This window comes from Meleagris gallopavo, chromosome 1, assembly GCF_000146605.3.
Source record: "Meleagris gallopavo isolate NT-WF06-2002-E0010 breed Aviagen turkey brand Nicholas breeding stock chromosome 1, Turkey_5.1, whole genome shotgun sequence".
NCBI classification, from domain to species: Eukaryota; Metazoa; Chordata; class Aves; order Galliformes; family Phasianidae; genus Meleagris; species Meleagris gallopavo.
The window spans coordinates 6,051,380-6,074,543 of record NC_015011.2 but is presented as its reverse complement, the minus strand read 5'-3'; the positions used below and the strand labels follow the sequence as shown (position 1 = coordinate 6,074,543).

At 38.9% G+C, this 23,164-nt stretch overlaps 1 protein-coding gene across 4 annotated transcripts in view; it reads left to right on the top strand.

The window, feature by feature from the left end:
• Positions 1-22,133, top strand: part of SEMA3D (semaphorin 3D) — a 148,599-nt gene extending 126,466 nt beyond the window's left edge. For 3 of the 4 annotated variants that reach the window (XM_010715144.3, XM_010715211.3, XM_019616732.2), the window contains 5 exons: positions 1,353-1,394; positions 2,588-2,745; positions 4,967-5,031; positions 7,096-7,235; positions 17,091-22,133. In XM_010715144.3, coding sequence (XP_010713446.1) covers positions 1,353-1,394; positions 2,588-2,745; positions 4,967-5,031; positions 7,096-7,235; positions 17,091-17,504 — 819 coding nt within the window. In that variant the 3' untranslated portion in view covers positions 17,505-22,133. Of the gene's footprint in view, positions 1-1,352; positions 1,395-2,587; positions 2,746-4,966; positions 5,032-7,095; positions 7,236-7,346; positions 7,557-17,090 lie in introns of those variants that run through there. The other variant, XM_031552749.1, reaches the window with a different exon arrangement.
• The last annotated feature ends 1,031 nt before the right edge of the window (positions 22,134-23,164 follow it).

Here is a 23,164-nt window from a genome sequence, read left to right as displayed (position 1 = left end):
GTTTTGATTATCGATGTGTTTTAATCCTTTGATGTGGGCTGACTCAGCACTTTTTACCATTTTGATTTGGTTATTCTGGCTGAGTGATAGTGAAGAAAAGTCACTAGAGCCCTGCTAATGCCAATGACTTCTTCATAAAGAGAACTTGTGAAAAACCCAAACTTCCTTTCTGCTGCATAAGCATAATTTCTCATTGACCTCATTGCTTGTGGGGAAGCTTACACAGACATATCACAACAGTAGAAAAATTGAGATGTGTGTCTTCCCAACTGATTTCCATTTGGAAACAACTTCTTCATTCTTTGTATTCTTACATTGCTTTGCATTCTCTCTCCTCTATGCTTTACAAGGTCATTGTAAGAGTTTATTCCCATGCTGAATAAATGAATTTGAGACAGAGACAGTGTTTTCCAACCATGAGGACATGATCTTTAAAAAAATATTTTTACAGTGCCTTTTGATATATCATGAGTATGATAAATTTTTTTATTTAAATGTTCTCTTTGGAGAAGAAGGATGCCTTCTTCTAAATGTACTGGACACCGATTATAAATTTTGCTCTGAAAATTCCAAGATTACTTAATGGCAGACCAAGTAATCAGGACATTCAGTATGCATGCCCATTTGGTGCATTTTTAAAACACAACATCAAAGGCAAATGTACCATAATTATATATATATTATAAATATATATATATACATTATATTATATTATATTATATTATATTATATTATATTTATTTATTTATTTATTTATTAAAAAAAAGGTTATTTTTTCTACTGGGCAGATATTCCTTCACATTTTTATTGGTAACATTTATGTTACCTCTATGTTTTCGAATCCAGAAAATTGAAGGGGATGAGGGGCTAAAAAAACATCTCTTATTTCCTAGAACCACAGTAAACAATAGGCTTAGATTAATCATCCTCTATTAGGAGATAGATAATTATCTGAGCTTTGTCCTGTTCTTACATCAGTCACTAGCAAAACATTTACTTTTATAGAAGTGGAATGCATCCTGGTGCAGAGGATCTGTGTATATATCCCTTAAATGCCATCAAAATCTTTCAAATAGTGTTTAATTTGATGCAAGGGCTTGTTGCCTGTCAGTAGGCTGGGTAGTTTGCAAATTCTAAGAAGTAAAGAGAAAAAAATTATGGGAGGCATTCCTGGAGGCATGAATTTAATGAGTTTTGTTGTTTGATTTGTTTTGTTTTTGCTTTAAAATTTGTTTAATCCAAGTAAATCAATCTGCAATTTTATATACCTTTCAGAAATGTTAAGTTCTGTTCTCATTTTATTAACAATAAGGAAGGTGTGAACTAATGCACTTTCCTAATTTGTTTTTCAGCACCCTTCATTTATCTCAACCATGGAGATTTCTCAGAAGCAGGTAATCACAAATGCATTTAACTACTGCAGGATATATGATACACTGAGCAGTAAGCTTGTTATTTTTTAGGTGTCCTCTGTTACTTATTGGCCAAACTTTCCATGGGTAACTCTTAAAACTTGTCTGGAAAGAAGGGGACATGTTAGAGCTTGTTTCCCTGCCTAATTCACATTTGCTTACAAACAGTAATTTGTGTACCCAAGCTAGTAATTATTCATGGAAACAAATCTTTAGTCATATGGTTGTGGGATTTGTGAATGAACTCACTGCACATTTGTTTTCTGAACACTAGAAATACTTGTCTCTTTACAATCTAGCAATAAATTATTAGTAGTATTATTGTTGTTATTTTTATGTATTAGCAGTCAAGAGAGCTCAGGGCCTCATTCTACTTAACATTGTATGCGCAAAGCCTGCAAACAGGCCCCCCTCTAAATCTGAATCGGGGTGGTCCCTCCTGGTGGGTCCAGTCCCAGCTGGGACCCTCCCTATGGGAAAGGGCTTCAGGGCAGCTCCAAGCTCTGAGATGGCTGTGTGTAAGCTTGGGAGGCATCCACGGAGGTGGCTTCGGCACTGTGTGCCAGATACAGGAGGTATTTTGCCATGCAGGCACGCAGAGAACAGCTGGGTCCTGTCTTCCCGGAAAAAAAGGTGGCAAGCCAGCTGGAAGTATAGCATTGAGCCAGCTCTGGCTCAGCAATAAGCACTTGGACCACCCTTGTCTCAATTAGCTATCCAGTCACACACCGGGAAGAGGTGAATAATATTGTCCCCGTACTACCTAACTATCAGAAGTGGAAGATGATATTTTATTCACACAAAGTCATCTCTAGTTCCTAGATTCATGACATCATGGCTAGCCAGCCCCTTTAAAAAAAAACAAAAAACACACGTGTTTATAAGCCCCTCTCACCATGCACTGCTTCTTTGGTTTTACTTTTGACACAGCACAAAGCCAAAAATGTAAGGGTGTTGAGTGCTGATGTCTTTCCAAGACAGCAGTGCCTTTGTCGTTAGGGTTTGCTGGGTACTGCCTAGTTCACTCTTGAGCCCTGAGAAACAGTTTACAGTACAGGAAAAATTCTCTTTTTTAAAAATCTGCGGCAAGGCTGAAAGTCTGCAAGCGTGGCACTGACAAAGAACCAGGCTACTTGGAGAACGATCCTAATTCATTTGCTTTGCCTGATTTGCAGCAACAATTGTACATTGGTTCCAGGGATGGATTGGTTCAGCTCTCTCTGCACAGATGTCACACGTATGGGAAGGCTTGTGCAGACTGCTGCCTTGCCAGAGACCCATACTGTGCCTGGGATGGAAACTCCTGTTCCAGATACGCCCCCACTTCTAAAAGGTAAGAAAAAAGTACCACATGCTGTAAAAGATCTTGTTGCTTGCAAGAATTGTAGAGGTTCGCAGTAAGAATGTACCACTTTTTGTAATTAAGTTTTTCTTTTAACTACTTTAACCCACCATGTCATTAGCCTTAAAATTTGATCAAACTCTGGCCATGTTTCACATTTTCTTCTCGAAGAGAAGTGAAAACAACATAGCATTGTTTAAGTGTGTGTGGCAGTGACTTGACTTCTTCAACTAAAATAATAAATCCAACACTTCCCTTTTTTATGCTGAATGCTTTAATGCATTAGATACTCAAGTCGAGTACCACGTTGTGATAGTGGAAGAGAGACATGAGAACCTCTCTTAAACTTTTGCTTTTTGTACAGTGCACAACTGTATTTATAAAGCAGTTTGCCTTACTATCAGTCTAGTATTCTAGAGTGATCAGTAACGAAGTGCAGTCAACTCAGTAAAAGAAATGCATTTAGCTCCGTGATCTAAACAAACTTTTCCTATCTGATTTAACTAACTCTAATAAAGCAGCTCACCCTCTCAAGTTGTATTTGTGGTCTGAGCCTTGAGAGGGAGACAGAGATTTAAGCAGTGCAACTGTGCCATGCCAGAAGCAGCTTTTCCACAGTGACAGAAGCTATATCTGAACTTTCTGTCCACATCATCTAGGGCAGCAGCATGGATCTGCATGGAAGAAAAGCATGCTGCAGGCTCTGGTGGTGCAGTACCAAAGCTGTTGGCTCAGCCTGGGAGGTGCCTGCGGAATTTTAGTTGATTTAGCCAGAGTTCTGACCTGGCTCATTGAACTGGAGTCCACAGCATCCTCACTCCTCTTTGCATGAAGTCTTCCTGACAGTAATTCTTGTAGAGAGGGTCAGAGGTTGCAGGCTGAGCTCAGGCTCTGGAACGAGACTTTCTTCCTCAGGGGCTGCAGCACTGGAACCTGAGCAATTAGACAAAGCATTGAAGTTAATGAGTCATGGGTTATTGTGTCATGGTGTCAAGGAACTTTATGTGTTTTCCCTCAAAGCCAAAGCAAACTCAATTCAGAGAAGCATAAATGAAAGGAGAAAAGCAAGTGTTCAGGCTCACTGCAAAATTAGTCACTCGTGAGGCTTGCTGAAGCCTGAGGTGGGCCGGGACACAGAGATTGATGGTCCACACTTTTCAACAGATGTTCATTTGGTGGGTTTGGTGAGTAGGCCAGAAGTCTGTAACTCCAAAACAAGGGATGTCTGACTAGCCTTGGGAATCCTCCAGTAGAACAGTTGGATATTTGTCTTCTGCTGAGCAGCCTTTGCCTACAGATTTTACCACAGCTTGGCCTTGGGAAGCCATTCTCCTGCTGAGGCATCACTCTGTAGATGTGAGGTCTTGCTTCAGTGTCGCCATGAGACAGGGAGTTCCTCCCTGGGTCTCCAACTGTTCTACTGAAAAATTAAAAACTTATGTTTATACCTCTTGGGTGATAAATGCAATCATCTACAGATGAAAAGTTGTCTTTTTTAAAATATTATTACAAAAAATCACAATGAGTTTAAGTAACACACAGACATTACTGAGCAAGTTTACTGTGATATGGTCTCAGATCATTGACTTAAGCTCTTTTTCAATCCATAGAGATGAAAGACAGTCAGATTTAGCTTATTTATTTATTTATTTATTTATTTATTTATTTAGTCACCAAAGTAAAATATAAGTTTTCTACCTTCATTTTAGTGGTTGATTTACTGGCCAGTATCATCTTGGGCTGATGCTGGGCTCAAGTTTTATTATGACTTGCTGGAGCTTAGATCTTTTTCATGGCATAGAGCATTAAAGGTTTTTCCAGACATTTACAATACTGTCCACCCACCAGGACACCCGTATCTGGAATAGACTATTAGAGCAAGTTTAACTAGACTCTTAAAGCAGGTTTTTCCTCTCACTATATGGCACATTATTTATTCTAGGAAGACCTTTTTCTCTCTTTTGTTTTTTTCCTCCCCTTTCCCTCCCAGTGGTTTTCCCAAATCACAGGCCCTTTCTCTTGATGTCAATTGTACAAATCTCTCTAGGCCACATGCCGCTTTGAGGGTGAAGCTGGTTTTAGTTAAGACTGTAATTGGCAGCAGTAGGGTGGGAGCAATGCGCCTCCACATCTGCTGAACTCCTCTGTATTTTGCTGTTGAATTCCAGCAATTATGCCTGAAGTGCTACAAGTTTTCATGCTTTTCCCATAGGAGAGCCAGAAGGCAAGATGTCAAATATGGAGACCCTGTCACACAATGCTGGGATGTGGAAGACAGTGAGTATTTTGGATCATTAAAATAGCTGTCTTTACTGTGCTTCAGATACATTTCTCAACCCACACTTAAACTCGTAGAGCCAGGACAGTTAGAGCAGAGCCAAGTCAGGTCAGTACCCATGGATCCCCTGTGGGCCACCATCTCCAGTACCCAACCTGGGGAAGAAAAATGTCGCAAACATCACCCCGAGCAGCCACCAGCACTTCTGTTAATACAGAAATAGGGGAGATAATCTCACAGGGAAGCCCTCAGATATGACAGCAGAACACACTTTCTTCTCCCCTTCACCCACATGGATGCAAGTCCCAAGACCCAACTCCGGCTGTGAAAGCAGCCACTTCCTCTCTCCGCGGCTGCTTAAGTACTCCTGTTATTAACAAGAGCTTACACTCCCTCCTGTCAGCTCCCCCCTCTTTTTCCCACACCCTCTTCTCAGATGCCAAGAAGTCTGGCTTGCTCCTTTGGCAGCTGCAGCAGTTCCCTTGCTGTGTGCACTGTCAGTATGAAATCCTGAGGTTATGCAGTGATCTCTGTGGCAGCGTAAAATAAATGAAAAGCATTCAAAACCAAGTTTGGGTTTGTCTGGAGCTCTCATAGTCACTTATTAAAGTGAACAACCCAGTCAAAACAGTATTGATGGTATCGTTGCGCTCAAATTTTGATTTGGGAAAAGCCACCACTTTCTACTGATCTTTGGTGACTTTCATGCTGTGGTGGTGCTGGATGCCTGCCGCAGATCTCGGCATGAGCCCCTGCAGAAATCAGAGCTGCTCACCACAGGATCAAAGCCTAAGTCTGCTGCACAGTATAGAGGACTCTGACTGTACATGTGTACATGCAGACATAGTAAAAAAAAGTCTCATTTCCATTAAAGTAAATGGCAAAACTCCTGTTCATTCCCAAAGGCCAGAATTTCTTCACTTTCTGCTTTACAAATAGCGGTACAGTTGACAATGTCATAGTTTCCTGGAAGGATAACGAGATACTGGAAGAGACAATTTTCCTAGACAGTGCAAAATGTCTTTACATGTAAATTGGTATTAATCCTTTGCTATGATATAGCAAACCCAACAGAAATTTTACCCAGCTGGGGACAACTCCTGTGTGTCATAAAACCATAAAGTTGACCTGTGCCACTTCAGGCTCTTGGCTTATTTATGCTGTTTGTGATAATTAACATTATGGCCCAAAAACCTATTTAAATTCAGTTCTCCACTGTGTAAGATTCTGTCCCAGAGACTGCATTGGCTGCATGAAATTATTTGGCTCTACAGAAATCTCTGTGGCACAGTGAAATGAAAGAAAAGTATTTAATGCAGAGAGCTTGAATTTCTGTTGCACTCATACATGTTTGTACTATATAGAAAAAAAAAAAAATCAATCCAAAACTATATCCATTTTATTGTTGAGATAACTTTTGATTTAGGAGACTCCAGTGCTGTCACCTTCCTCTGTATTATTTGCAGGGCGTAAGAAACAGCTTTTGTCTGATGATAAGGCAGATAAGACATGAATAAGGAAAGAGAGATAGACTTGTAGAGATTAGAAATGCTCAGGTCTACCAACTGTCAAGAAAGAATGCAGATCTGCTTGTGTACTTCAGTGTTTGGTCTGAAACATGTTAACGTGGAATTTCAAACTGTGGTAAAGAGAGGCAAACTTGACTTTAACCTGCAATTCCTTTAAAGTGTTTAGGAGGAACAAACCAGACCTTACAATCTACCTTTATCAGTTGTTCCATCTCTCTCATGTTTACTGGTTGCATTACATAAAGGAAAAATACAGGTCAGATTTTAAATTTCTCAAATGTGAAAGCCTCCACTTTAAAATGGAGCAAGCTCACGATATAGATTTTATTGACCTCCTTAAAAAACAGTTGCACTGGAGGAAGGTTAGCAGCTGCCCCTAAATCCTCATAGTTATAGTTTAAGCTAAAAGTTAAGTTTCCTTTTGCTTTTTTATAATTCACTCACTCTTATAGCATCTGTTCTGAATCAGGCTATTTTCCCATTGCTTTAAAAACCAGGTCAGGGTTAATCTCCTGTACCATGTTTGCTTTCCAGGCATTAGTCATGAAACTGCTGATGAAAAGGTGATTTTTGGCATTGAATTTAATTCAACTTTTCTGGAATGTATTCCTAAGTCCCAGCAAGCCTCTATTAGGTGGTATATTCAACGCACTGGAGAAGAGCATCGAGAAGAGGTAAGTTATAGTCATCAAGGCAAGTTTCCTCTATAGAGAATTCAGCTGAGCATTGAAAGGCAGGAGTTACTGGAATTAGCTGATGTTTTACTTTTCCTTGCCTCACCTTAGGTATCACATAGCATTCTGGTATCACCATTTGGGGCATGCAGTGGGGAAGAGAAAAGCCATTTGCACTGGATCATAAGCAGATTTAGATGCTTATTTTGACTTCCATGCTCCTTCCATTAAAGAAAGAAAGAAAGAGAGAGAGAGAGAGAGAGAGAAGAAAAGAAAGAAGAGTAATTAGGCTTTTATCAGTGATAAAAAACAACCCTGAAAGTACTAAAAATAAATAAAGCCTTTTTGTTCAGTAATTAGCTCAACTACTTCCACAGGTAAAAGTATGTGCAAAACCCTCTGCTTTAATTAAATCTCTATTCCATTCAGTGTCTGTCTGCTTTCCCTTACTGTGTTAAGCACTGCAGCTAAGAATTTCCTTGTATGGCTTGCTGTCTCCCCTGAGAAGGGATACATTGTGCAGTTAAGAGCTTTTTTGTTTTTCTTTTTTCTTGTTGAGTGTGAAGATTTTTCTGGAATGGTACTCTGTGCTGAAGCAGAGATGTCAAGTTAAAAAACTGAGCCTTCCACTGAAAGTGGAAATGAGATTTGGCCCTTAATTCCTGCAGGAGGCAGTTTTGTAGTCCTCACTGGTGGAGAAGTCCTGGAAAAACCTCCAAGTCCCTCCTTGGCCCTTTGAACAATGTCCTGAGCTAATGACAAAGGGGCCCTCCTACAAAAGGTCAACAGACTGGGACTGATCTGGACTGGGTTTGAGTGAATTTCAGACCTTCACAGCCTTTCTCGTACATGAATGGTTTTGTGACTGAGGCCAAATACTGCTGTGATTGCAACCATGGCAACAGGGAAGGAAATGGGAAAAAAACTGCCCTTTCAAATGAGCTCCTCCTGGGTATTAGACACGCTTCTCTGTTAAATGTTCATCTGAGACAAAATTAATTTAAATGAGAGGAACTATCAGATACACAACCAGTCTTTCGCTCTTAGTGATAACTTGTTCCATGAGGTTTTCTGAGTGTAGAAAGCTGGGGGGATGCAGGTGAGGGAAGGTTCTCATGGGAGCATCCATTCTGGGTGAGAGCTGACTCAATATCATTATCCCTAAGCATTGCCTGTAGCATGGAAGGAGGTGTCCAGAGAGGAGGCCATCTCAAAGTGGAGACTTGGCCCAGGTTGCAAGAGTGTGGGGATATAAGGCACCTCTGATTTGTCTCCAGGTGAGACACAAAACACAAGTCTGTATCTTGATTATGATGCAGCAGTGCTTTCAGGTTTACATCTCTTCTATTACTCGTGCTTTGGATTGGCAAAGATTCTTTCCTCTATTGAGAATAAATATCTCATTAATTTATAGACACGCTTCCCACAAAATGCACTGAATATCAAAGGAAGGAGATTACTGGTTTGAAATACCATCTCTAACCTCCATTACTCTCCACACTTGGAAAGAAATTGTGGTCTTTTGATTATCAGGCCAACCATACTCAGCCACAGATGGTTGAAGTGAAAACCCAGCTAGAAGTGTATCAGCCTTTAAAGAGCTATGGGCATTCATGGTTTGTGCTTTAATTGATTTACCTTTAAGTGTCTTGTACAGAAGACTCAGTGCTCAACTTCCCTAAGGCAGACGTTTGCAAATGAAATTACATATTTGATCAGAGAAATGAGTAAAGTATTTGCTTAATTCTAACCATGTGTTGAAGACTCATTTTAAAATGCATTTAAGGAGGTACTTTATATATGTATATATTATTGTTATTCTGAACAGTAACTTATGTCGAGTTTTGTAGAGACTATATCAAGTTTTTGAAGTAATTTATTACATCTATAGCATGTGTCCTCAGAGCTACAAACTTTACTTGAAAAAGTCTCTGTGAAGAATGTAATATTTCTGTATCACAAGAAGTACTTTGAATTTATGAAAGCTTCTTACGAAGATCTGCTTCTGACTTTTACCCATGTCAATTTAGAAAAAATAAGATCAGTGGATTTTCTCCTAAATCACAGGGTCGGGTACGCACCTGAAAGTCGGGAAGCTGAGTTCATGTTATCGTTCTCTTTTGTGTGATTGTAGAGCAAACTTCAGGTCAAACTGACTTTTGAACAAAGTCATAGCAGGCTATAAGCCTATATAACATAGCTTAATTTAAGGTTATATCATTTTTTGCCACTATTCCTATTTCTAAAATGTTCATTATGACAATGCTTGTACCCCTACTTCCCACATTTCTCCAAATACTGCTAAGTCAGACAGTGAAATTCCAATGCTGCAGAAGTGCCCAACTTGCCAAGGATGTGACCTAGAGAGGGAATATGGGAATGTGTGCATATGTGTGATGGCATTTGGTTCTCCAGCAAGCACACACAGCATACATCTTTGCACATTAGCAGCCTTCCACAGCAATGTTTACTGGGCTTGCTCAGTGTAAACAGTCTGACATCTGTTTGTATGAGAAAAGTAAAGCTTTGCTAAAAGGCTAGATTAACCTTTGAGGCAAATTTAGAAGAAAATTTGAAGAAGAAATCTGCAGACAGATTTTCTACATTATAAATGCTAACAGTAGGCAAATAGCTTCTTACCACATATTGTCCCTAAAGCCATAGCAGTGTTTCTGTGATCAAGCTTTGATAAAATAAAAGTTGGAGCACATGTTCCGGAACTCCTTGGGGTGGTTTTGTTAGTTTATTTATATATATATACACATATATATATATATATATATTTTTCAGTCTTTGAAGACTACAGCTTGCATAAATGCATATGTACACATTGACAATTACAGGATCAGATCACTTAAAGACAGTGTACAGCCATTACTTTTGCTTAATTTTTGCCAGAGGAACTCATCCTGAGCAAACTCATCTTGTACACTTCAAATCGCCATGTTGAGACATTTCATTTTTAGAAGAAAATGAAAAAAAAAGATCTTTTTTAAGTAAAGATATTCATCTGTGAATATAATGTTTTCAAATGCATGTACCCAAAGTTGAATTCCTAATTTCAGAGATGGCTGTCTAAATAAAAGACCTAATCTGTAGAAATGCTAAGAAGTCTCCTGTTGGAAGCAGTGAGAGCATTTGCAGGTTAAAATGTTAAGCCCTTTTTAATTTGGGCATCTTTAGATTAAGGTTTTCAGTTTTTCTAATTTGAAATCTAGCTTATCAGTGGAAATGAGCTCATTGGTATTAGAATTTAATTTGGAGACTTCCTGAAAAATTCAAAGATAGTCATAGTAATTTACTTTCTTTACAAAAAAATACTTCAGTTTGACTGAAATAACATATGTGACAACAACAGGGTAGTCATATTTAATGTGTAGCTTGATCTTTGCTCAGCCAGTGCCTCGCCATAACTTTTCCCATTACAATTATATTTTCTGCTCTCTCTCCCTTCCTGCAGCAGATTTCTCAAATAACACTGTGCATTATTTCAATGCGTGTCTTAGCGGTGTAACTTATTGTGATGACGATACCATGCTTTGCAAATGACTCTGTGCACCTGGAACTTAGGTTACGGACTTTTAGTTCCAGGGCTGTAACTGCAATGTCTCAGCAAGTCTTTAAGCCTTGCTTTGCAAATAGACAGCTACGCACTACCCCTGACATGTACTACAGCTTCCTGAGGGAAGGAAAAGAGCAAAATCCAGACTAGATGGGAAGCACTGGGCCCAGCAGGATGTCTCTGACATTTCACCCTGTGGGTCATGGTTCAGAGTGTGACTTCCAGCCACAGCAACCTGTGGGGAGGGACAGGATCTCCTGTGGTACAGGAGCTGTCACCAGGTCATTTTGCTGCCAGTGGGAGTACATTTCCCTGTAGTTTGGGGCTGTTTTAAGGTCAGGAGTCAAATATCTAGTGCTTTTGTGTTTAGTGCTACTCACGCAATTGATCATGTTTGTTCCTGTGCTTGCAAGGTTAGTCACTGAGATGAAGGAGAGCATTTAGGCAACTGGAGTTCAATAAAAAAAAAAAGTAAGGAATGCCATTTATTCATAATGTCTTAAAGTGCTGTAGTTTCCTGAAGCTTAAACTCTGATATTTATTTATTTTTCCTGGAATTCCTATGTATTAGGTATATAATAGGTGTCAGGACTAGAAAAACAAGTGCAGGACTCCCTGCAAAGCCATTAGTTTTGGTGCCCTGTGGCTCTGGAAACTATTAGACCTCCTGCTTTAGGCTGGCCATCACTCCGAGCCTCCTGGGGCTCCAGGCCTGCCAAGCTGCTGTGCTTCCACGCGGGGGACAGAGCAAACCATATGGTCTGAAGTGACAGAATAGACATGGATCACTTTTAGCTCTCTCTTTCCTCCTCTTTTCATAACTGGGGATGAAAATAGATCCACCAAATGCAGAAAAACTTCCATCTTCTTCTTCAGCAGTTCTCACTCTTTCTCATATCTCTACCCCACCAACTGGGCTGTGTTTTTGCTGACAGACCCAGCTTAACAACCATCTGATGTTTTGGCAGGTACACGAGTGTGACCCACCCTTGGACAAGACATCTAGTGGGGCACAAGAGTGTGGCTTGGCTACCCACTGAAACAATGTTTCCATTCCACATTTTAGCCAGACTAAGCTGTTTTTCAGGTTATTCAGGATCTGTGTCCTGTTCACTTGACCTTAGTGGGCATATATTGGTGAATGAGACATAAGTTTCCGTATCTTTGTACGGCTGGAGATTTTTGCATCATGATGATTGTGAGTTTCATTGTGACACACATTTGCTCAGCAGTATCTTGTGGTAAAAGGCCATAGATTCATTGCCAGCCTTAAAGCCTAGAAGTCAAACAATAGCTGAGTAAGGAAGTGAACAGGCACCAAGATGTGAGTTTCCAGTAGTACCTTCTGTCAGAGGAATAAAGTTCAGTGTTTGTGCAGCAGATGTACACTTAAACCTTGGGTTGATAAGAAACAGATTAAGAGAGAGAGAAAATAAATTTATTCTGCAGACTAGGGACTAATTATAACTCTCAAGCTTTCACTATTTTATTTTATTATGACTCATTTGCTTGGCTTTTTTTTTTTTTTATAATACCTTGAGATTTTTAAGTAGGACTAATATTTTTGACAGTTTCCTAATGGAGAAAAAAGATTTTACTCTGAACTGCTATATAAAGTAATATTTCTGCTTTGATTTGAATATACTGGAGAATAAGAGTCTAAAAATTAGTCTTAGAATGAGAAGTTAACATCACCTTGAGCATAATAGGAGTCATGTTTCCACCTTGTCATTGTACCAACAGCACCCTCATCATTTTTTTCTGTGGCTTCTAAGTAAATAAAATGAGATTTAAAAAAAAAAAAAAAAAAGTGAAAAATCAACAGCTCAGCTGTGTTGGAATTACATGATCAGTTTACTAGGAAAAGAGAAACAAAGTTACATAAAATAATGATTCCAGCAAAAACAGTAATGGTTATTTCCAGTCAAATGGTAAGGATAAGGAATACAATAGGAAAACAAAGTCAAATGTGAATTCTCAGCAAATGTTCCTTACTTTCCTTTCTCCTCCTTTCAATTAGTTCAGGGATTGCTGCTAACCCATGATTACACCAGCTTTACCTCGAACATTTTTTTACATGGTGATTAATGAGGGAAGGCAGGCTTTGAAGCCACTTTCTTCTCCCAGACAGGTGCAGTGTTTTAACTGTGAAGGAGTTGACATGTGAATTATTTGTAAAGAGGGAGCTATCTAAACACATCATTAGCAAAGGACAAAAGGCATTGACCTAAACTGGTGCCACAGCACTTTCAAATCCTTGGTTGTTTTCCAACTTACTGATTGTTTAAAGATTTGCCATCATTATTGGCAATGCCTGTTTTTCCTCTATTGTTAAATCAGTTTGTGAAAATTGAGTATTTGATTTACATGGAAATATTTTTTCCTTTGTCAAATATTGCCAGTATATATAGCATGTGCTATACTTCATTTAGTGTGGTTTCAAGAAAACTGTTTACCATATACAATTTACCATCAAAATACGGTCAAAAATCTGCTAAGAAAATCCACTAAGAAAAGTAAGTTAATAGTAATCAATTGCTTCATTTTTGTGGTTTACAACTGGTTCCCTATTGAACAAAACTATTTATCTCCTGTTTAATTTTTATTGTATGCTCAAATTTAAGCATGTCAGCAAGCTTTTATGAACAAAGCCTTTGTGCTTCTGAATTGCTAAACCCTACTTATAAATATTTAAGAAGAGCTATTGATTATAACATATCTGGGGGGAAAAAATGGATCCAGAGTTGACAGAAATAAAATGATGTATTTTATCTAACTAGTTTTTTACCCTTCTTAAAATTTAATAAAATATGTTTTACATCTACAGCTCAGAAACCAAAGAGCACATTAAGCATTCAAGCGAAAGGTTAAAGATCTACTACCAAGTAATGAAATGCCAGGTGTTTATGAAACTCCAGAGCCCTGTGGGGGAAAAAGTAGAGAGGAAAGACAGAAAAAGTTCTGAACTTATGGGTAAAACAACATAAACAGGATACCAAAAAGAGAAGTGAGAGGGAAAACAATAATGAAGTGTTGCTCAATACGTGTGAAATCAGAGCCCTAATTTCATCCTACCAGAGGATAAGAAAGGAATGAAAGTGAAGGCCCAGAGAAGAAGGTGACAGTCACCATAAATCAATATCCAAGGTTAACATAGGACACTGTGTAAGAATGCTGCTTCATTAAAAATAGGATTCCTGATGGGCTGGGATTAAGGGACATAACCAATTCAGACTCTTAGCTTTCTGTACAGTATCCCAATGCAGTGGGGCACAACTCCATCAGTTAATACATTTACAACTTGAAAGGGACGGCCACTACACAAATGGTAAACAGTCACGAGTAGCAGGGTGCTGTACTTGGGGGTCCAGTCATATTTTCAAGTCTAGATCTACCATTATTCTGGCTTCCTCTCATTGCAAATAGGCAAAGCACAATCAAGAGCTCTCTGGCCTGGCGCCCAGCCAGCTAAAAGAGCCAGCTGGAGCACTTCCAAGTGTAGGAGGTGCACAGCTGTCAAGGCACTCTAGACTACAATACTGGCAGAGCCACGACAGGCAGATGCTACTGCTGCAATTGCATTGAGCCCTGAGCTCAAAGAGATCCATCCTGTTTTCACTCAGACAATGTGGGAACTGGGTCTTTGCACAGAGCTTTATGAAACCCAAATGTCTTCCAATTATCTTCACTTTTCCATCTTTTTCTTTAAATTCCTCAAGTAGAGATCTGTAGGATTTTCCATTGTTGATAAGAAGTCTGGACAAAAAAAAGAGTTGCTTCCTTGCTATATTTCAACAGCCAATCCAATTACTTTCTCCTGGCTGCTGCTCCTGCTTCTCTTTCTGGAGTGAAGCACCACAAAGAATCACCTGCCCTAGACATATTTCTGCCTACAACTACTTGTCCTTGGATTCATTTATGCCTTTTATGCTCCTGCTTTTACTGTAACTGTAAGGAGAGTACATTTACTTGGAATATATATAACCATCTGATAAAATTGAAGTCTCTGCTCTATGCTGTAGCTTCTCTGGGTGGAAAAATGTTCTATTCTGGTTTGTCTCCCTTCTATGTTCTATGTCTGCTCTTCTGTCTTGACCATGATTTCTCTGCTTGAAACTCAGTGTAGTAAATCAAAAATGGCTTGTGCTCATGCAGCACCTGTTGTCATAAAATAATCTGTTTTCCAGGAATTTTCAGAAATTAGCATGATTCCACCCTGCTGGTGCCAGTAGGCATGATTATATCCAATTTACAAACAAAGGATCTAAAGCTCGGGGTAGACCCAGCACCATCAGCTGGTGACAGGGGCCAAACAATACTTGGCCACAGGAATAGGCAGCCAGAGCTTTGTTCTGATACTGGCTTTCATAGTATTTGATTTTTTTCTCTCTGATGCAGTCAAATCAGTGGTGCTCACAGGCCTATATCTGTCTACTTACTTACATATCTACCTCCTGCCTACCTACCTATCTAAACTGAAGATTACTGAAGATAGTTGTAGCTGATGCAGGCTTGCACAGAAAATTCTTACTGTGTGGATGTCTCATTTAGATACACGTGTATTACTTTTTCTGCCTATCTTGAAATAGTCTCTCAGTCTTTAATCCTTCCAGATTTCTTATAATAGAATATTAGAAAATAGAAAAGCAAAAAGCCTTGGGAGGTCATTTCAGCCTTCTCTTTGCTCCGAGAGACCCTGTTATGAAAAAGTACCACTGAGTTAGAATCATAACAGATGGAAAATCATATGTATAAATACATTTTTTCCCATGGAATAGAGGAGAGAATCATGTGCAGATTTTTTACATAAAGAAACAGTATGTAGCTTACCCACTGTGAATAAATCTAATTTAGTCATCTTTATGCCTCCATGATCTTCATCCTCTGAAGTTTGCTGGAGGGTCAGATGTGCACTCTGGGAAATTTTCCAGATTCTGTGTTGGTTCTGTCTGCCCCCACCCTGGTTTTTAAATCCAGTTCTCAGTCTTATGGAGTTTTTCTACATTATTACAATACCACCGGCAGCGCTGAGGCTGTGCTCAGGGCTCTGGTTTTGCTGCAGGATGAGCAAGTGGCATCTTTGGTGTAGTTGTGTGTTGCAGCCTCTGTGCGGCAGCAGCACATCGAGTGGCGAAAGCTCTGGTGGAACACAATCGTTTTCAAAGGTGTTGGACACTGGGAGTTAGAGCTCTGCTTTCAGCCTCTACCTCTGATACTAATCTTCATATGATCTTTGGCAAAGCACTTATCTTCTGTGTTCCCCAGCTGCAAAAATACTTCTGTGCCCGGTGCCCCATCCTGTTTTTCATGTTATTTATTTATTTTATTTCACTAGTTTAGCTTAGCTCAGAGTTAGGTTATTTTGGAAATCATTTTCAGATCACAGATATAGCACTTAACTTACAGTGTTATTACTCTAAGGGGCACCTTATTTTATAACATGTCATACTGTGTTACGTTCTTGGAAATACTTGCATTTGTAAATGAAACTGCATGTCCACATTAACAGTCTTGAGCTCTTTTTTTTTTCTTTTTTTTCTGTTTTCCCCCCTGTAAGGTTCTTCTTCACAGATCTTAACGTCAAAATGATGAAAGAATTGCACTGGGTTGTTGTTGTCTAAACTCACTGGGAACTTTTAATCATGTCCCAGTGAGTCAAAGATAGGATTGGCTTCCTTTTATAAATTGCAGCTGATGAAAATAAAAATTATTTTTTATTATAGAATCAGAGATTCAGACTCACAGAATTATTTGAATTGGAAGGGACCTTTAAAGGTCATCAAGTCTAGCTCCCCTGCAACAAACAGAGACATCTACAGCTAGATTGGGTTGATCAGAATATTGAAGCATTTCATTTTAAAAATCAGCAGTGCTAGTTATTTTCAATGCAATAATATCTCAGATTATTCCAGGTATACAAGCACCCTCCTTTACTGGAATTATTACAGACACTTCAGAAAAAAAAAGAAAAAAAGTTAAAAAACAAATGAGATTTATGGTGTTACACAGCTGCTCTTCCATGGAGAATCCTATCTATTGCATTCTGGTTATGAGTGCTACTGTCCATCCTTTCAGCTGTACAGCATGTATCTTTTAATATTGCATGCTGAAATGTCACTGATGCAGGTGATACAGTAAGTAGCAGAAACTCAGAAATTGGAGGATCTCATCATGGGATGGGTGTGCTTTGTATCAAACCCTACCTTGCCTCCACTTCTGTATTGCACTGAATATGTGTTCTGTGTTTGCTGATGACATTAGTGTATCACACTCTTTTCTGTCCAACCCCACAGCTGAAGGCAGATGAAAGGATCATCAAAACAGAGCATGGGCTGCTGATCCGCAGCTTGCAAAGGAGGGATGCAGGAGCCTATTTCTGCAAAGCCCAGGAGCACACCTTCATCCACACCATTGTGAAGCTGAATTTAAATGTCATTGAGAATGGGCAAATGGAAAGCACCCAGAAAACTGAGGATGAGGAGGGTCGGGTGAGGGATTTGCTGACAGAGTCCCGGCTGAGGTACAAGGACTATATCCAGCTCGTCAGCAGCCCCAGCTTTAGCCTGGATGAGTATTGTGAACAGATGTGGCACCGGGAGAAACGGCGACAGCGAAACAAAGGTGGTGCCAAATGGAAGCATGTGCAGGAGATGAAAAAAAAGCGAAACCGAAGGCATCATGAGCCAGCCAGGCCACCATCCACATAGTTTGCAAACACTATTTAAAGAAAGGACACTTTCCATGAAAAAAATACTGTGTTTTGTTTTTTTTGTGCATCTTGCCTATGAATTAGTACTGCTTCTTATTGAAATATCTCATTATTGCTATTAATTTGTACATGACTGTACAATGGGGTTTGATACCTTATTGGAGAACCACCCACCAGGCAATAATTCCAAATGCATTCATTAAAAAGAAAAGATGTACACTTTGAGCTAATTTCTGGATAGCCTGAGGCTACATGAGCTGTGTTCTCCACTTTCTGCATAATTTTCACATAGGATTTAGTATCCATGTTCCCATGTTAATATCTGCTGCCACGTTCCATCCCAGACATGGCTCCATTTCAGGAGAGGGCAGATGTATTCGTAGTTCTTTGGCATCTTTCTTAATAAGAAGCATGGTAGAAATGTGTGACAGATCTGCAAAAATACCCACTAATTTACCCATTGGGCTTCTATACAGTCACATGGGTTGGGGTTTGCTAGCACATAGAGGCTCAGCAAAAAATCAAATTAAGTACTGGCTTAGGGACAACATTGATTTTTCCCATTTAAAAAAAAAAATAAAAATGAAAGCATAATCATAGTTTAGGAGAGGGAAATTATCAAGCCTTATTCATTTGAGTTTGATAGCCATCAGTTTGCAGTCCATCTGCCGAAATGAAATGTTGACTCTAATTGAAACTGCCACTGAGATGCTTGGGAGTAAATTTCCTAAGTGGTGTGTGGGAGGTATGTGCCCAAATCCTATTAACAAATAATGGGATTCCTGCCTGTGCCTCTCTCATATCTCTAAATATTCACTGGCTGTATCTCTGGCCCTTTGCTAGCCTCATTTTACGCAAAGGAAAAGAAAAATAAAAGACAACAAGAATGCTAAAACAAAAGACGATGAGGGAAGATGTTTAGTAGCTGAGACCAGTGCTCTTGACACAGAGCTGACATTCCTCAGATGTGTGTATTCTTTGGGATTTTCTCCCAAAGGTCTTATGTATTTTTAAGTTGAAAATTTGCCTTGTTGGAATTGATACTTTTATTATAAATAAATAAAACAAGAGATGTCCATGTGTAAATAAATCTTGTAAGTTAGAAATATGCTATGTACTATGATTCCATTTGTAAAGTGTTCCTTGTGCCTCAGTTTGTATTTTGGTTGTAACAGTGTAAATCTTTTCACATAAACAAAAAACCCTCTCCTTATTCTTGTCTATTTGACATCATCACGGTTTCACTGAATTTATTCCTGATAGGAGCAGCAACAAACACAAGCTCAAAATCAGGCCTACTGTCTTTTCTCATAAGTCACAGCCCTCCCCCCTCCTCCTCTTCCAGCTAACCCCCTCCGTTTTGCCTTTCATGCCTTTTTGAGTGTGAAATGACAAATTAACCACTTCTTCACATGGAAGAGAGCTTCGATGGATACCAAAACGACAGACTTTACTCATTTCTCATGCATTCTACCAATCTGGAGAGCAAAATCTGTGGGAAACCCATGTAATTGGTGAGCACCTCATTAAGGAACTGAGAACGCTGCCTCAGGAAGTTGTAGGTTCTCCTTTACCCATGCTGATGTTTGCGCATGCATTCTGTTCTGAGTTGATAACCATGTATATATCATTCTCATCACTGTTCATTTCCTTTCCATTGAAAGTTAGACATGACAATGTGTGCATCAGACTTCAGAAAGGAATTGCATCTTACCCATGCTTCCTGTAAGACCTGAAAGTTGCATTTGCATGCATTGTACAAAAGCCGGTGATACTGTATGTCATTAATTTTAGATTACTTTTTTTTTAATAGGAGATGATATGTGAGTTAATTAGGAGATATTAGATAGCATGCATACACTGCTTTGATAGTGTATAGCACTGAGTGCTAATATTATAAAATATGTCTGTGGAGAAGAGGGAATTTTTCATCTCAAGACTTTTAATTAGCAGAGAGACTGATGCTGAAGACACTACCCAGGAGTACACTACTTTGAACACCTGCCCAGAACTTTTTTCTGACACTTTTGCAACACAGAAGGCTCGTCATTTTGAGCACCTTGATTTTAAGGCTAATTAAGACTATTTAAAGGAGATCTGAGGGGCTATAAAACTACTAAATGTAAAGCACCCTGTGACTGGGATACTCAAATATTCTTGGCTGGAATTTTGTGATGTCATAATACAGAACCTGTGCAATTATTATTGGATTTTTATCAGTCCATTAAGTCCCATTTCTCTGACTCAAACATTAATTAAATGTGTGGAATCACAGCAAGGCTATGGAATAACACATGGTCTAGGTTTACAGGGATTGACAAAGAGCCTACTCTTCTCTCCAGCAGTGACACAGTACTTTAATTACGGCATTTCAGACAACTGTCATCTCATGTTTATTTAAAATCAAATCAGTTCCTTTCTTCCATGTTCTGTTTTTTTTTTCCTCCATGAAAACTAAATCACTTAATTTATGTTTAGATATGACTGGGGGCATGTATTCTACGAACGAAACCCCCACACTGACTTTAGTAGAAATCCTGAATGACTAAGTGACTCAGTGCTGGGAGCAGTAGATTTTAATGCTTGAATTAAAATGTTATTACTCTTAAAAAACAACTTTCATTTCTTTTATTTCAAATGTTGTTGCAATGAGATTCTTTTTTAAAGAAATGACCTCATCAGTCTGGGTAGCATAAAACCCCGAGAGAGATATAAGGACACTTCCATTATGGGGGAAAAAATTCAATATCCTCCAAAGCAGTTGGCTGTATTGGGTTCATGCCACTCCAGGGAGAATATTTAATAATATTTAATAATGTTGCACAGATAAAAGTCTGTGTTTTGATACACTGGATAAGAGGTGCCCTAAAGCTGTCAGGGCTAGCACAGCTTCTTATGCTCAGTAGATTTTATATGAGCAAGGTGACCAAAGGATGTTGGGGACCAGGGAGTGAGCAGGATCAATCAATGATCACCAGAAAACAGGTTTTGTTAGGCAGGACTAGGTTAGTAATGCAAATCCAGGAGGTGCCATGGTTCTTTCTGCAACCTGAGGTCCAGACTGAGGTGCAGAGGATGAACTCATGCAGAAACCAGACCAGCAGAGGATCAAAAATGATCTTCCTCTTTTCAGAAAAGTTAATCTTGTGTATAGTTAAGGGCTAAAACCAAAATCTGCCTAAAATTCAAACTGATGATTTGGGGATCTGTTGGGCTGCTCCAAGCAGTACTATGAGCCACAACAGGCTCATAGTTAAAATGAAACTGAGCCTTGCCTCCTGCAAGAGCTCAATAAAAGTGAAGTTAAACAAAGTTTTGGTCCATGGTGAAAAAAAGTTGCCTCCACCTTAATAACTGTAGTTTTTAAACAGATCCCTTAATGCATATGATACAACATGGATATTTGTTTACAAATGCATTCAACCAGAAGTCCAATTATTAATAAATTATCTTTTCTTTCAACAAAACATTTCCACTGACCCTGCTTCAGAAAATGGTCAGTGCTTGATTGCAGTGGTTTTAAACAGGTTTCTAGAATAACCAGCAGAATGTGAGCTCTAGTTATAAAAATACTGAAAACTGACATAATCTTTAAAGCCCAACAGGGCTCTAAGCTCTGTAAAGATCTTGCAGTCAGTTTAAATAAAACAGAAAATGGGATTAGCAGAAAAAGGAATAAAGTATTAACACTTATTGTGATAAATTAGTTGAATTACTGGAAACTTCCAACAACAGGTGTGAATGTGTTCATGCCATAAGCAAATACTTTTCTCTTAAAGCAGTTAAACCTACTCTAGCTTGAGATATCTCAGAATCTGAATTCTTTCCAGTTCATACGTTGATTTTGGATCTGGTTCTCATGTCACTCACAATGAAGTAATTAGGATAAAGGCTGCATCTTCACTCTAGTTCACATGCTTTTGAGATCAGAAAATCCCTACAGTTAAAAGGCTATGAAGCATTTACTCTAATCATTACAGGTATTGATCTACATTTAATGTTTCAGATAACTAACTACTGCTTGTTATTACTGCTCAGTTATTCACATAATAAGCCCATGTGTCTCATAATAATGTCTCAACATTTAATAACAAGTAAAGCAAATTGATTTTACTGAAGTCTTTTTATATGAGCATATGTGTGTAGCAGGACATACACAAATGTGTTATGTTCATTTTTTAACAGAGGGTAATTACAAAAGACAAATGTGATTTTCAAGTGTTAAGATTCCGATTGGTTTCCACTGACAGCGAATATCAAAAGCTTACTGGAACTGAATCACGGTCTAAGGAGATTATACCATAGTTCTAGTCTAGTATTCAAACAGCCAAAGCTGTGTGCTGCCCTGAACCATGTATTGCCTAGTTCTTCTTGTAATTGAGGAATGGAGGTCTGAGGAATGACATCTGCATGAATAGAAAATTAAGCCCATCTGTCTCTCTAATATTTTGTTACATTTTAAAAACCTTAAATGGTCTCTATTGTAATATTTTATCATCGTGTTGCTAATATTACCCTGCACTAGGCTTCTATAACCAGATAGTGTGACATTCTTTGCAACTGTAATCCAGTTTTCAAGGCTTGTAAATAATTTCCGCCTAGCGAACACTAAAAAAAAAAAAAAAAAGAGCACGTGTGACTAAATGACACCTGACATGGAAATGTGTATGGAGCAAAGGTGTGTCATTCAACTCCTCCATGTGGAAAAAATGACAGGCATTGACATTCATCGACACTTGCTGAATATTTATGGAGACCAAACAGTGGATGTGAGCACAGTGAGGTGGTGGGTGCTGTGTTTTCAGCAATAGCAGCAGCAACACTGGGTCACCACCACTGATGCAGATTGTTAGGAGTGCGACAAGCAGGCAGTTGTTAATTCCTGGCAGAAACGTATAGCTGATGGCAGCGGCAATGTAGACAAATAGCGTTTTGTAGCTGAGAATTTACTATAAGCAATAGTGTTATTGTGCTCTTCCTATCTGTTGTACTTTCCATTGAAATAAGTCATTGAATCATAGAATTCTTAGAGTTGGAAAGGGCCTCTAAGGGACATCTAGTCCAACTTTCCTGCAATGAACAGGGACACCACAGCTAGATCAGGTTGCCCAGGACATCTCCAGGGATGAGAATATCCATCATAACACTAGGCAACCTGTTCCAGCACCTTACTGCACTCACTGTAAGATAATAAACAGGAGAAATTACTTTCAGAGTAATCTATGTACTTCTTTGATTTTTCTTCGCATGACTTCAGCTCGTTGTCTCCTACTTCTGTGTCAGGTAACTGCCTCTGTGTGGAGAAATATTGCAGTATCTGGTATTTCTTTGGATTATAAACCACCTTACAAACCCAAGGTATCACAATTTGCCTTCAGACAATGACATTCCTAAGCATCAGCTTTTGCATTCAGCTGCAAATGTAAACCAAATACCGTGAGGTAAATTGGAGACCAGACGGGCTTGCATTTACAAATGAGATTTTTGGGACTGTTACTTAAAGCTCTCGTTTCGCCTTTTACATATGTGATTGCTCAATTTACAATCAAAGTATTTTGTTCTTTAAAACATAAGATTTTCCACTTTCTATAAGATACAGAATAACATTTCCATTTCCTTTCCTTTCCTTTCCTTTCCTTTCCTTTCCTTTCCTTTCCT